General features: G+C 39.6%; 1 protein-coding gene across 3 annotated transcripts in view; it reads left to right on the top strand.

The window, feature by feature from the left end:
- Positions 1-15578, top strand: part of TBL1X (transducin beta like 1 X-linked) — a 191593-nt gene that overhangs the window by 141465 nt on the left and 34550 nt on the right. For all 3 annotated transcript variants that reach the window (XM_063147903.1, XM_063147890.1, XM_063147898.1), the window contains one exon: positions 13105-13250. In XM_063147903.1, the coding sequence (XP_063003973.1) occupies positions 13105-13250 (146 nt within the window). The remainder of the gene's footprint in view (positions 1-13104; positions 13251-15578) is intronic.

Here is a 15578-nt window from a genome sequence, read left to right as displayed (position 1 = left end):
AAGTGCACCTTTAAATGAAATGTTGGCCCCAGTTGGGTACAGCCAGTGTGGAGGTAGGAGCACACAAAATCACACTCCTGTGCTGGATGCAGTTAGATCAGCAAAGCAGGTCCATTGATGAAAGTGAAACAAGCTGTACCTAAGTATAGCCACAGTTCTGGCATCCAAATTATGTTAATTACAATTAATAGTAGATAATATTAAGACTAACATAATTATAATAATATAAGAATAATACTAGTTGTATTAACTTTGCACCTCTTTAAACACCTGAGAAGCGTGCTTTTGCTAGCAGCCATCTTCATTACTGACATAGACTTTCTGTTGGGTTTCTTTTTGAAAAAAAAAGTTTTTGAAAAAAAAAATACACAATTCATAATGTAGAGTTTTCCTGTTCTGTTTTTTTCCAAAAGAGAAACAGATAATTATTTGTCTTTTGGAATGAAAGTCAGAGCAGTACAATGCAATGAGGAGTGATGAGGATCCCAAGGAAATTTCTAAGAGTTGAGGGAGGATGGCAAAACCAAAGGGAAATCAAATGTCTCACATACTTCTTCATCTAGAATGTGTTGCCATCTGTTATAAGTGCAAATCCTGTCTGTCCAAATGCTACAATAAATTACCTTCCCTACCCAGCCCAACATGTCAATTCAGTTATTACAGCTTTTCAAATGGAGTATTTTTGATGCATTGGTCATTTAACAGTGTTCCTTTTCTAGCATTGATATGCATGCTGCAGTCTGGAATTCTTGTCTGAAAATCAGGTCCCCAGTTGCCTGTGGCTTACACTGTTCTCTAGTAGAACACTTGCTGTGAAAAATGTCTTGCAATGACTGCTTAGAGTTAAGATTGTGTAAGCTTCCATTTTCACTCAAATTTTTACTTTTGATTTGAATTTTTCCATGTTTTATGACACATCCTTGATAACTGTTCCCCAGTGTATAATCTGCACCATGTACAGTCTGTACCACATCTAAGACAATAAAAACAGTAGCTAGATGCTTTTGTAAAAAAAACATATCAATGACATTTTTAGATGCTGGCTTGGGACAATTTACCATTTTACTTTGGAATTTTCATTTGTTTTCTTCCCAGCCATGAAAATGAATACAGCTAATAAAAAAAGTTTTTCCCCCTCTGTAAATTCAGGATTTTAGCAGCACATTGGTCTGTCTGGTTCATAGTTGACAGATTTTCTTGTTTTCCTAGAGAAAAAGATTTTCTTTCAGGTTTTAAGCATCGATTCAAGGGCACAGAGCAAAGAGTTTCTGTGAATCACAAAACTCTTTGTAGTTAGGCATGTACAAATATGTGCCTTTGCTATTAACCACATCCAAGGCATTTTGCTGTCATTTTGCCTTTGGAAATTATGAGAGAAATTATCCAAAATGTGGATATTATGATGTTTCTGGGATTTCGTCCTTGAGATGAAACTAAATACTAATAGTTGGAATAGTACTAAATTACTTTTTTTCCCCAATGGCATTTGCAATTTTTTGAAAAGGAAGCAACAAAATTTGAAGGAAAACTACATTTTCTTATTGAATAGTTTTCTTTTTCAACCTAGAAATTGTACAGAAAATGTAAATATCACAGTTTGCTTGCGTAAGTTCTCAGGCAGTAGGGAATGATTGAAGATTATATTCTCTGTTCTTTTGAATTGGTGCCTGATGCAACAGTCTTTACTTACATAAGCCTGTAATTTTTCTCTGAAGTCCATACTTTGCCTGCATGAGGTATGTTTAGAGTGTGTTTTGAACAACTGTGTATGGCACAGAGTCCCTGAGTCACAGACGAGAGACGTGCATGTTGAAAATAATTCAGATTAAGCAAAGCATGAAAGATTGGCATATATAGGTCAGCTAAATTTGCTTCAAAGCTAACTGCTTCCTTTGTGTAGGAAGACTGCTGCGAGGTAGAAGAGGAATACACAGTGAATGTTTTTTTCTGAAATTATTAAAATTTAAACCTTGAAGAATAACTCATTAGAAGGATGAATCACTTGGTCAATAAAGGCAATTGTCCAGTGTGGCAGTAAAAGCAATAGTGTGCACTGATGGCAGAGTCACTGGATAATGATTTTTCTTTTGCCTTTTTTTATGTTTTGTTGCAATTTGGCTCATTAGGATCGTAGGAGGGTTCAATCTGGATAGTATCTCAGGAGATGGCAGAATCAGTGAATAGTTCAGGTTGGCAGGGGCCATTGGAGGTCATCTAATCCATCTCCTCTGCTCAGAACAGGCTTGGCTGCACCAGGTTTCCCAGGGCTGTGTCCAGTTGGGTTTTGAATATCTCCTAAGGATTGAGAGTCCACCACTTCACTGGACAGCCAGTTCCAATGCTTCTATCACCCTCACAGTAAAAAATGATTTGCTGTGTTTCAGGGAAATGTCACATGTTTCATTTTGTGCTGAATGCCTTCTATCACAGTGGAAAAAGTGTCCATCCTCTTTGCACCTCTCTCAGGTATTTTTGCACAGAGGATAAGCCATCTGTGAGCCATCTCTTCTCCAGGCTGAGCAGCCCCAGCTCTCTCAGCCTCTCCTTGTATGGCAGATGCACCAGTCCATTGATTATCTTTATGGTTATGGGTTGTATTTCACTGGGTTCTCCCCAGTGCATCCCTGTCTCTCTCATGCTGGGGAGCCCAGATGTGGATATGGCACTGCTGTGTCTCAGCAGCGCTGAGCAGAGGGTGAGCATCCCCCCCAGTGACCCTCTGGCAGTGCTTTTTGTGGTACAGCTCAGCTTGCTCTTGGCTTTCTGCGCTGCAAGGGCACATGGCTGGCTCATGTTCAAGTAGTCCAAGCTCCTGCTCAGCACTGGAGAGCCTCAAAGATCCTTTAAACAACCTGTAGAGGAGGGTTTGCAGGGCAGCCCCTGCTGTGTTCCCAAGGCTCTGCACGCAGCAGTGATGGGAGACCTTGTGTTTGCTGAGGGAAAAATGCATCCTTGAAATGACAGCCTGCCAGGCAAAGATAAAACACACATTTTAGTGTAGATCCAGTAGCAATCTGTGGCTGCATTATTTGTGTTGATATGTGTGTTAGCACAGTCTCTTGGGCCTGCAGCACAGGGTGACTGTGGCTCACAGAGTAAGGACACTTCTGGCCTTCCCTTTGCAGAGCTCCTCCTGTGCTGGCCAGGCATTACTGATAAATAAAGTGATGGGACATTTTTCAAGGGCATACATGAAGACTGAGTGTTTATACCTCACCCTAAAGTTTCTGTCCCTCAATTTGCCTGTTTGAAAGCAAAATTAATACTATGGACAGTACCTCAGCAGATGTTGAATGTTTCTAGGCCTAAAAGGTTCTGAAATCTGCTGAGTAAAATGTATTACATGGGTGCTGGGACAATATTTAACATTATTTTTCAATTATTTCAGAGTGCTGTTTATGAATTTATGGGTGAATATATATCCCTAAAAGCAGGATGAATGAGATACTAACAATATTTTTCAGGAACTGGTTAATTAAAATTTACACCTTTATACTTTTATACTGGTGTTAAAACTCAAGGCAGGGATTCTTTCAGCTTTTCAGCTGTACAATACTTCAGAGCAAAACCAACACTGCTTTTAATTCTCATGGTTTAGCACAGACCTGATTTGTGGGCATGCAGTCCTATTTATATGATGCATTTTCCTTTTTAGGGCCAGCCTACTCAATTAAAATAAAATAACTTCAGGTTTGGTCCAGATCTCTGATTTATTGAAAGTTGGCTGTAGGGCCAGCCAAGAACCATAGAACCAAAAGTCACTAGAGTTTTCATGAATTATTTTAGATAAATAAGGCCACAGTGTTGTTCTAGGAATACAATACATGTTAAAGTGACTCTTGGATAAGAACAATTAAGAAATTTGACCCAAAAAATGGTTTGCTTTAAATTTCATAAAAGTCACCTCAAAATGAATGTTCCTATATGACATGAAACCATCTGTAACAACACATATTTCATATAATATTATATATATATACATATAATGCCTCCAGCATAATATTTTTGTAGTAAAATAGTATATTATCAAAAGGGTATTTAAGGTATTTTAATAAACCACAACTCCTTTTTTTTTATATCTGTTCTACTTTTTTATTTTCCTTTTAAACTGGGAAGGCAGTGACTGTATGGTTCCAGAAACAGTGGGCCTTACTCTGAATTTGAAGTTATACTTCATTATTTGAAAATGCATTATGTTGAAAATACAAATCCATTTCTAAAATAAGAGCTGTATTATTATGCAGTTTCTTCTCTGCTAGTAAAGATTTATTCTCTTTGTAAATAATAAATGCATTTTAAGAAAATCAGGGTCAACATTAGAAGGCAACAAGCTTTATTGAGCTACAGTTCCCAAAACATTTTTGTTTAAACTTAACAAAGCTACAGATCTTGGAAAGGATGAAGCTGAGCACCTGTGCAAGTCAAAAGCAAATTGGACACTTTTTTCATAGAGCAATAAATATATACTAACAGTGTTTGATGGTTGGCTTGACAAAATCCAAATCTGTGATGGTGAGGACAAAATATTTTTACATGTAAAGAAGGTTTTGGGTTTATCCTACTTTGTTCTGGTACATTTCAAAATAATTTAATAGTCTGTATGAGACCCATTTTTATTGTTTTATATGCACAGACTTGTGACTTTTGTGACCAGATATCTCTTTATATACAAATGCATAAACAACATTTTCAAATGCTTTGTGGTGCAGTTCAAGAGGTCTTTTTGAAAATTTATTCTATTTACCCTGTTTCATAAGTGGTGCAGAATTTTTAACTTCATGTGAAGGAAAGAAATACACTGTATTTTGGGGTTTTGCCATTTGCAAAAAAGCCTGCTTACCTCATATTTCCTTCTAGGTCTCTTCACAGTTTTCTAAACGTGGCTATTTCAATTTTTCTTTGGCCTGAAAGTTGCCATACAGGGTTGGATATTGGACACTGAGCAAACACAGTGATTTTGAAGTTACACAAACATAAACAATTACACTTTTACAAATTTATTCCATGGCACGAATTTTGGTTCTGATCACTTCATGTCCTGTTTTTTAAAGCTTGCAAAAACACAGTATTTTTAGGGTATTAAGAAAATAGCATGTGGGGTAGAAGACAGATGTCTAAAGGTCAAGATGACTTTGCTGGTAAAACCAGTGCAGTCCTACACATTTCTCACTTTATTGCTTTTCAATTTGAGTCTCCAGGCCCAGGGGAGCTTTGCAAGTTTTGCTAATAACCTCTGAGCTGAGAATGTTCAGCCGTGGTCCTTGCAGACACCCCTCCTCACAGCCATCCTGTGTTAGGGCTCTGTTTGTAGTCACCAGCCACAAAGCCCTTCCTGGTGTCAGGTTCCTGAATGTCCCCTGAGTGTCACCTGAGGTGTCCCACGTGCCACCACTCGGGGTGTATGTTAAAACAGAGAGATCGTAGCTTAAGGAGAGTATACGACTCTGGAAGTCTGTTCTATAAACATTATCCTTAATTTTATGTATATCTCTTTCTTTAGATGTTTGGTTGCACAGACAGGGCTAAAAGATAACAACATCCCAGCTAAAAGATAACAACATCCCATGAATTCAGAAATTAAAGATTATTTTCATCCTTGTGGCCTTTGTTAGCTGTTTCAAACTTTGCCCATAGTTGCAGTAAATTGCTAGATCTGTACTGATACTTACTTGCAGCTTTCATTCTCATTTACACAGAGTGAGTGAAACAGGATTACTTCAGACCTTGTTTTCAAGAGCTTTTTATAAGTTCCTCTTTCCATTGCTTGTGCTCTGTTTTCTGTCTGTATCGTATTTCTCTCTTTGTTAATTTGCAGCCCTCAGAAAGGCTTAAACAGCGAGTGCCAAGTACCACTCATCAAAAGATCATTTCCAAGTTGTATTAATCTTTTCCAACATACTTTCCCACATGAAAAAGAAAAAAGTACCTGCCAAAAACATTCTTTGGCACATAATAAAATAATTTTGGGTAGCAGACATTTACTCTGAATTCTTGGCAGAAGGTGAACAGGTCCAATATCCAAGAAAAAAGGGCGTAACGTTTAATATTAGTGAATAATCACGACTGTAAAACTTTGGGTAGCTAGACATACTGTAATTTTACCTACAGCTAGGAATCCTTTCTTTATATTTCCCAGTGACTGTGAAAGAGTTTGTAATACTGAACACATTTCCCAGGGCTCTGGAAATAATTTTAATCATTTAGCAATCCTAATCTTGAAACAAATGTGCAAGTCCTATTGTTCAGCTGGTTCTTCTAAAAATATATTTCAATTGCAGTTCTCTATTTTAAATTGCTAATGTGTGTCCTTGTTAAGCCCTTTATGTAATTGCAAAGGTAAGTCTTCAAAGTAAGCAGACACTGCCAAAAACAGACAGATACTATGGGATGTATTACTGAGAAACAGAAACCTCAACTAAGAGAAGAATCTCAATCTGCTGTGAATGACAAACAAGAACTGGCAGAGGATTCTTGTCCACTGTTATTTTTTGTAATTGTTAATAGAATCTTACCAGTGGCTTAAGGCACCAGACACTTAGTGTGACCAAACATATTTCCAAGAAACCAGTTGCCCGTTTTGTAAAGCCTTCACATATATGTACACTGGGAGTTTATGACCATATTTTTATGGATACATAATTCAGTTTAGACAAAAAATCTCAGGAAAAGCAGGGATAGGGATCCATGTTGCGTTCTCAGTTCTCAGTGCATCATATAAATGGCAACTACAGTCAAGTACAGTGAAGAGCATCACTATATTCTCTCAGGCAATGGAAAGAAATTACATCACTTGCCTCAGGAACTAGCATGTGCTAGGCCCTGAATTAAGAAAATACAGTTGCTCTGACTTAAGTTGTTTGCCCTTGGTTTTGCATACAGAAATTGCATTCAAATCTGCTGTTAGTGAGACATGTGCCTTGCTTCTGTACACTGATAAATCTAGACCTACAAAAGTCTTCATTTAACACTGACTGTGTTGTTTGTCCATCATTAGTTTTTGGAGGAAATTGTTCTGTTCATGGTCACATTTCACTGGGTTTTTTTTTGTATTTTTTGGACCTTTTTTTAGCTGCTGTGCTGGGGCTCTAATTTATTTCAGAACACCACATTGCACCACTCTGCCCTTCTTGCCTTCCTGCTCCCATGGCACTCCCAGGACCAGACGTCAAACTTGGGATGAAATGTTTTTCTCCTGCTTGCATCTGGTTTCTTAGGCAGGCAGTTGTGCAGGCAGCTTTGGAGCTCCTCGGGTTTGGTAGCGCGGCGGAGCAGCTGATGGGATTGCGGGTGGACGTCTGCTCCTCCTGCGCGTGATTTTCTTTTGACTCATGATGCAGTGGAATATTTCTACTTGATGTGTCTGAATCTCCTGGGAATTTTGCCCATATACCCATTTATGGTCATAAAGATGACTTTCCTTTGCCCCTCACAAACATTTTTTTTTTTGCCCTGCAGCCTGTATAGCTGTACAGGCCTTCTGTTCTTGTCTGAATTGTCCTGTGGTCAAAGTCTCAGCAGTAGTGCCAGCTGCAAGACTTACTTTAAAGAAGACAGGATCTACTGCAGCCAGAAAACTTGAGATTGCGGGTGGATCCCATTATAGCAGCTTCATGTTGATTCTGCTGAGCCAGACATTTTAATAATGTCTAAAGCCTTGTTCATTTTTGTCTCCTCTACCTGCCAAATACTTTAAAAGGGAACACTGTGTTACTTCAGAGGTGAGGACTGGAGGAGCTTGTGTTGGAAATTTCAAAAAAGAAAGGCAACACAATGGCAGAGAAATCAATTAAGCAAGAAGTGCTGGTTATTTCCATGTGGAGATGTTTAATTGTTGGAGAAAAAGAAGGGATTGTCAGGTAGTTTATTCCTTTTCTTTTGTTTTTCTTCTCTTTCTTTTAAAGTAATAGCATCACTAATTTAGTGATCTCCAGAAATTGAAGTTAAGATCTCTATATATGCAAACCTCAGTCTGGACTGCTTCAGTTAAAGAAATAGGAAAATTTATTGAAGGAAATGACACAGATCTCCATATGAAATGTCACTATTTTTCAGAAAAGAGGGCCACACTCAGCATTAGTTATACAAAGATTTGTAGGAGTGGCTTGTTACTTGTATTCAGTGTTGGGGTAGAGGGTGTTCATCATCAAGATGCCCAAAGTGTATGAAAAAGGCAATTTGATTTTCATAATTCTCTATTCTCTGTTTTATTGTACTGTAGCAAATGTTTCAGTGAAGGATCTTACAGTGTGAGTAATTGAATGAAATAAGTCGCAAATAACTGAAAAACACCTGGGTTTTAAAAATTATCTGTACAGCAAACTATTTAGGTTAACCCGAGAAAACTAAGTCCACTTAGCTCACAAACAGAAAACCTTGTTCAACAGATCACTTGTCTATTGCTCATCAGGGCATCCCCAAAGTAACTCCCCAGTAACCAGTAAGGACTGAAACCGTTCAAAGTTCTTTGCTTTTACAGACCCCTCTTTGTCATTCCCCTCACCTGTACAAATACAGCAGCAGGTACTGTAACTGCTACAATTCAAGGCTGCAGTTTTACAAAGACAAGCTTTTTGTGGTGATAAAGAGATTGGAAAATTAAAGGAACACTTGGTAGATGTCAGTTTTACCTGGAGCTGTGAGTGCCAAATGAGCCGGCATGGGGAATACTCAGCATCACCCCAGGTGTGAGTCTAAAAGGAGGCATAATGCCTTGCTCCCAGAAGAGATGAGACACATCACTGGAGAAGAAAAGTCATTCCCTGGGCTGTGTGGCTCCCCAGTTGCCTTTCCTACACCTACATTGACAGGCATTTCTGATGTGAGCCCGGCATATTGCAAACAATTAAAACTATGTAGCCTTCAGATCAAACAAGCATGCAACTAACATCATTATGTTCATTAAATAAAACCTTGTCATTTTATGATCAATGACAAATCTAGCTTCAAAGGGAAGCCATTTCTAACTGAAAAAGGAACAGCCAAAGGAAAAACCCTCCATCATCTCCGTTTTTGCAGTTATAGCAAAACCTATCAGTGAAATTTTGCAAAACACAGTCCTACATATGCATTTTTTGGCACTGCCTAGGGCAAGAATTCCCAAACGGCTGTGTATGTACCACTGAGAGTATATACAGACACCTCAGTGTGGGAAAAGATATAGCACACAACCAGGACCTGTTACCACTGTCAGTACAAAAAAACTGTGGGAATCTCTCAATTAGGAATTGCAGTCAGTTTCCTAGTCTGTTTCCGACTTGTGTAATAATTTTTGAGATTGGGGGGTCATTTAATTAATTGTTTTCTACATTCATTATTTCTTCTCTGCTTTTATGCTCTGTGAAATACTTCAAGTCCAACTATAAGTCACCTCCATTCATACTAAGATCATCCCAAGATGAACTTTTTCTGCACAAGAATTTTTTCTGCATTATTCCTATGGGTATATTTTTCATTTATGATAAGGTCGTTACAAATTATGCATAGCTTGATGGTTTCTGTTTTCCCATCTTTTTTGGGGCTGAAAAAACCTGAAAGCCATTCTCTCAAGTCTGCTGAAAGATGCCATTTAGGGCACTGGTCATGTCGCAGCAATAGCAGCTGGCTCACTGCTATGAAACCTGTTTCTTGTCTTCAGCCTTTTGTGTTCATGCTTTTAACCTCAAAAGCTCATAGTCTCACTGCATGTGTCTTCAAAGGGTATATTGCACTAAAATTTTGTTTACTGGTGCTATTTGAACAGAAGTTACTGTTTTGTGGAATGATTTCTGCAGTCACCGATGACAGAATTTATGAGAAGGAATGCACGCAGACACGCATTTGCAATTTTCATTCATTTCACTGCTGCCACGGCATTTTCAGTTTGTCTGCTGTAATTTCATGTCTCCCCCACCACATCCTTCCTTCAGATCCCCACTTGCAGAGGTCCTTCTGTCTCTGCTCACGCTCCCAACTGCCTTGGCAGACTGGGGCTGGGGGTGGTGCTTGTGTCTTGGCTTTGTGTCCCCAGTGTATTTCACTATCTTAGAAGGAGGGCCAGGTTAACAAGCTAACATTTTTTTAAAATTGCCTTTGTTTGATAGAAATCACCTTCTCATAAGACTGAACTATGGAGCTGCAGCTTTGCTGTGTAATTTAGTGTAGTTCAGTGCAGAGCCCTGAAGAGAACTGATGACGTCTGGTAACTATAAAAGTAAAGCTCAGGTGATTCTTCAGTGTTATCAGAAACCTGATGTAGGTACAGCTTCATTGAGGATTTTTTTTTTTGACTATGTGAGGTGGTTATAAAACTGTTTATTTTCAAATGAGCCTTATATAACTGCTGTGGTAATACAAGAAATCAGGAGGGAATTAGCTATCTATTGGAGGACTGGTTGGCATATTTCTGTTGGTTTTTTGGCTTTTTTTTTAATTACAATTGTATTGGTTGCTTTTTTTTCAAGAGGTGTGAGGAGTACTGTGTCCAGCAGCACCTACTTAAACAGTTTTGTGCCATTGATTTTTGTTAATCGGATCTTGTCTGATAAAATCTTCGGAAAGTTGCTCACAGCTGCTGGAAGTGTGTGAGTGAGGTTGCTCCTCAGTGACAGTGTACCGGGAGTTTTGTGTTCCCTCATCTAACAGGTGCTTTGGTGATAGTTTCTCAGCATCCAGAGAAACAGTAAAATAACATGTTTCATTGCAAAAACACAACTGAGTTTTGTACTGAAAAGTTTGTTCTCTCTCATGCTGTGAGGTGAGTTGTGTTGCTCTCTGGGGATCAGCACTGAACAAAGAGGTTTAGCTGTGTGCACAATCATCTGTCTCCTGGCAAAGATGGGGCTTGAGATATGCCAGCAGCCAGCTAAAAAGTCTGTAAGACACAAAATACAATAATGAGATGTAAAATGTCATACTTAAGATTTATGTCTGCCATAGATCCACAGTCGTGGTTTTCCACTTTTTTACTTTTTCCTTCCATGTTTGTTGGTTGCCATTTTTATGCCATCCTCCTGTTGTTTCAATCAGAGACCATGTTACAATTTTCTGAGCTGTTGACTTGGAAACTAGCTGCTGGGCATTTTAGCAGTCACCTTTAGTGCTCTTGGACGGCATCTCAATTTTCCTAGATTTACGATTTATCTGTCGTGTATTTTTATGTTCATTCTGTTTTAAGAAAGTTGTGTTACCATTGTTGATTAACTCAAATACACATAAATATAAATTAAGAGGAATCTGATTCTCTAATTCTGGCTAGTTTTATGCCATATATTTATAGATACACATAGAGGTTTCAGTGTTCAGTGATTAGGCCCTAGACCTCTCAGGTGAAGGCTATGTATGCTCAGTGCTTGATTTCTCTTCCTCATTGTGGTTCCCAGTAATGTGCTTAGATGTCCTATAAAACTAATAACCAGGGAAAAACACTGCCCTGCAGATCTTACAGTCTGTTTCACAGCTGGAGGTCCAGTAGCTCATAAACTAGACCAGGACATAAAGAGCAATGCAGAATAAGAAATTGGCCTAGGGATTACATAAATGACACTGCAGTTTTTCAGTGGGGGTTTTTATCTGTCCTTTTTTAATGCCTTGTGGTCCTATGGAATTCTGTTCATAGGTGGACCTGCCATTTCCTAAAAAGTGTCCAAAGCATCCCCCAAAACTGGGAGAGTGCCAGGAAGGGAAATTAGGGTGGGAGAGGAGAGAGTGGAAGCTGTTAGCAGGAAAAAGAGAAAAGCAGCAGCAAAATAAATTGTGTAGGGGGAGGGGGAGAATCAGAGAAATACATACCTTGGTTTCAAATGTGGGAGGCATTCTGTTTCTCAGCTTGGTTTTGCTAGCTATCTGTGTTAATAATTGAGCTAGCTGGGAAAAGCATCTTGAAAAGACAGAAAGAAAGCACTACTGTCAAGCGAGCCCAAAATCACATCCCCAGCCTGCACACAATTGGACATTGCAGTGATATAGGGGAAATCCCTTAACGGACAGAACTATAAATGAAACTGGTGTTGACAAGGGGAAGAGGCACAGCTATATTTAACGGAAGTATTTTCATTTGAAAGCTGCTTTCTTTTTCTTTTTTTGGGGGGTTTGTTGTTTGTTGTTTTTTCTTGTCTAGCTGGTGGAGACGATGAGAGCTCTTCCTGTTTGAGGCAGTGCATGGGTGGTTTCCCCAAGGCTTTTAATGTTAGATTAATGCTCTGGAGACAGTGTGATGATAAATGGGTTCCTACAGTTATATCTACATCCTGTTCCCCCTCCCCCTCCCACAGCTGCCCCTCTGTACAGTCTCTCTGCAGCGCTCGCCTCCATACCCAGCAACAGTTCTGAGCAGCTTCAGACAGAATTTAAGGCAGCACTCTTTAAAATTTGTCTGCCAAAATTCTTTAATTTTCAGTGCTGTCGCCTTCATTGCCACTTACTTACACAGACAATGACAAAAATGAAACAGGGAAGAGAAAGACTTCTGGCTGAAGTACAGGCCACCTCAGCTTGTCATCTGCTGTGTGGCAGATCCCAGTTAATTACTTTTGCTATTGCTGTTCACATACAGAAAATAGGTTTACAGGGGTGGCCTTTCTGTGGTTTCATGTTTTAACAGCAGTGCTCTGCCCATCATATTATACTAAGCAATAAATGAGCAGAGGATTGGAAATCTTTTCCCTGGTATAAGGGAATGTCTCCTCTGTGTCAGCTGCATCTATGCCTTGATTTTATGCAACTTGCATGCTAGTAGGGATTTAAGTGTGCAGCTTCACAAACACCCAGCACTGAAATTCAGCGAGGGAAATGGAGATTTGAGGCGCTTTTTTTAGCTGGACCTGCCCTTGTGGTGATTGCCGGTGTTTACGTGTTCTGGGGGGCTGTGTTTCGGTTAGTGCAGTTATTTTTCTGTGCATACATTTCCATTTCTATCTATATGGCTTGCCCTGTATGTGGGGGAGGGAGGGGGATGGGCAGGCCGGGTGGCTGAGGTTCACCTCCCCAGCTCCGAGCAGCCAGCCCACACCCTCCTGCTTACACGGCAGCGTCTCTTAGATCTCAAGACAGAATTATTTTTAGACCGTGAAGGTGTATCTGGCTGGTGCATTTAGATTTCATATCATGGCTTCCTTTTCCTGCTCTCAGGTTTCTCCCACTCGGCCTTTACCTTCGGTATCGAGAGCCACATCAGCCAGTCCAACATCAACGGAACACTAGTGCCACCTGCTGCACTCATCTCCATCCTCCAGAAGGGGCTCCAGTATGTGGAGGCCGAGATCAGCATCAACGAAGTAAGTGCCACTGCTGCCAGCTGCCACTGCTGCCACCGCTGGGATGTGCCAAGCAGCACACCCCAGCAGCCCCAGCACGAGCCACTGCCCATCTTCTCCTCATCTGGTTTAATTTTATTCCTCATGCTTTGCCCCATCCCAGCAGAAAGCCAGAAAGCTCTGAGATGGAAACGTGTTTCTGGTTTTTCAGCTGTGGCAGGGAGGTGTTCTCTGCACTGCTTACCTGGTGTTTCATGGTATTTCTGCTACCCCAGCCAACAAATCCAGGGTGTACAGGTTCTTGCACCAAACAAGAAAAAGTACCTGTGCTTACAGCCTTGTGTTTTCAAGGTCATAGCAGAATTTGGCAGGAAAAACCTGCAGCATGGGTTAAAACTTCACTCCCTGACACCTCCTAGCAGGCAGCACTGTTCACAAGCCATGAGAAGCCTGATCAGAAATCCACAGAGGTCACTGGAGAGTGACTTTGGCCTAGATCATATGAGATGAGGCATCATGTTCATGGTGAAACACTTGCATGTAAATTCTCAGTGTGGCTGAGGTGCAGGTTTTCTGTAGATACTGTATGAACAGCCACAGACTGTCTCTGTTGTCCTTGAGCTGCCAGTGGAAACAAAGAGGGGATGTGGGAAAAGCCAGTGGTTTTGCCCTTCCAACCTTAAAGACAAGGTGCTTTGAGAGGGAATGAAGCCTGACACATAAGCAAGTGCTACATTACAAGATTATTATGATACTTCTGATTGACAAGCATCTGTAATAAAAATTAATACAGAGAAGCTACTGCTTTTTCCTCTACACCTGAATGTAGCAGGTGAACAGCATGGGTGAGAACAAAGGAATATAAAATAGAGAAAGGGCTGTGTTGTTTGCAATGTGTAGTTTGGAAACTCTTTTGGTTTTATTCAAACATTCTGTGTGTTTTTGCTTCTTGTGACTCAATACCATGTTTAAGATTTGTATATGTGTTATTTTGTAATTGGGGCAATAACATTTGACATTCACGCCAAGCTGCACTTTGATGCAGTTGTAATAACAAACCAGTGTTAGGAAGCTGTCTCGATTTGCTGCTACTTAACATTTTGCCCCATGCCTGAAACTGGAGCTACACAATTAAAAAGTTCCAGCTCTAAAGCGCTTAGATCAGGTTGTAGGGTCCTGCATTGCCCAGCTTCAAGACTTTCCCTAAAATGAGAGAATAATCTGAACATATGCCTGTTGTCACCTGTAAGATTTATGTTTCTCTCTCATGGTTTGAGTCAGGTTGAACAAGGCCGTGAGCATGATCTAGTGGAAGGTGTCCTTGTCACAGCAGGGATGTTGGAAGTGGATGGCCTTTAAGGTCCTTTCCAACTCAACCCAAACCATTCTCTGATCCTGTTCAAACACATACTGTTAAGTATGTTGCAGCAAAGCAAAGGCCACTCATGCTACATCTGAATCCCAGGAAGGGCTACCATAGATGCTTCCCTATGTAATCAGCAAGTCTATGAGCTAGTGTGCATAAAATTATTGTTTGTGATCTATTAAAGGGCAGTCATGTAAATAGTCCAGTGAGCACATTTACAGATGAAAGGGTAAGATGTCAGGATCTGTTGGCAAATATTTTGTTTATTGTGTAGCAAGAATTTGAGTCAAGATTCAAATAAATTTTGGCAGACACATAAAAAATGTTGAGGAGAAAGAGATTATGGTTTCTTCTTTAATGACTGTCTCCTCCTTTTTCTTCCTCATGAGGAAACAAATATGTATTATCTTAATATTGTAATTATAAGGGGTAATGCAACAACTAGGTCAGCAGAAACATACCAGTCAGGCAAGCAGCTATTTTTCTATATTAATTGTTCTCACCTATGGGATATTATATTATTTATCAGCTACATTATCTATCTGTATCCTATTCTTACTTGCTCTTTCTCAAGAGCAAATCTTTCACCACCAGATCATTATTATTTCAAAGAATTGAAGGGAGTCTGTAGAAGATTGGCAAAATTGCCCTTTACGAAGACTACTGCAATCTTTCCCCTATATTTAAGATAATAGGAGAGTGAAAGTCAAGAAAAGCTAAGTCAATATAGTCTGTATTAAGTCTTCAACAGCACCCAAAAGTTTACTCAATTGGTTGTTGAAGCTGAAGTCTAATTTACAGAACACAAAATGAAATTCATAACTATTATTAATAATATAGTGGAATAAAATAAAAATAATGGTAAGGCTGTCTTGTATGATTAGCTACAACTGGTGATGCTGGGTTGAAAAACTGCATAAGAAACCACCGAATATATGCATACATCATGTTTTGGCTGAGGTTCATTATACATCATCTGCTTC

This window comes from Melospiza melodia, chromosome 2 (assembly GCF_035770615.1).
Source record: "Melospiza melodia melodia isolate bMelMel2 chromosome 2, bMelMel2.pri, whole genome shotgun sequence".
NCBI classification, from domain to species: Eukaryota; Metazoa; Chordata; class Aves; order Passeriformes; family Passerellidae; genus Melospiza; species Melospiza melodia.
This window is presented reverse-complemented; position numbering and strand designations above follow the sequence as displayed.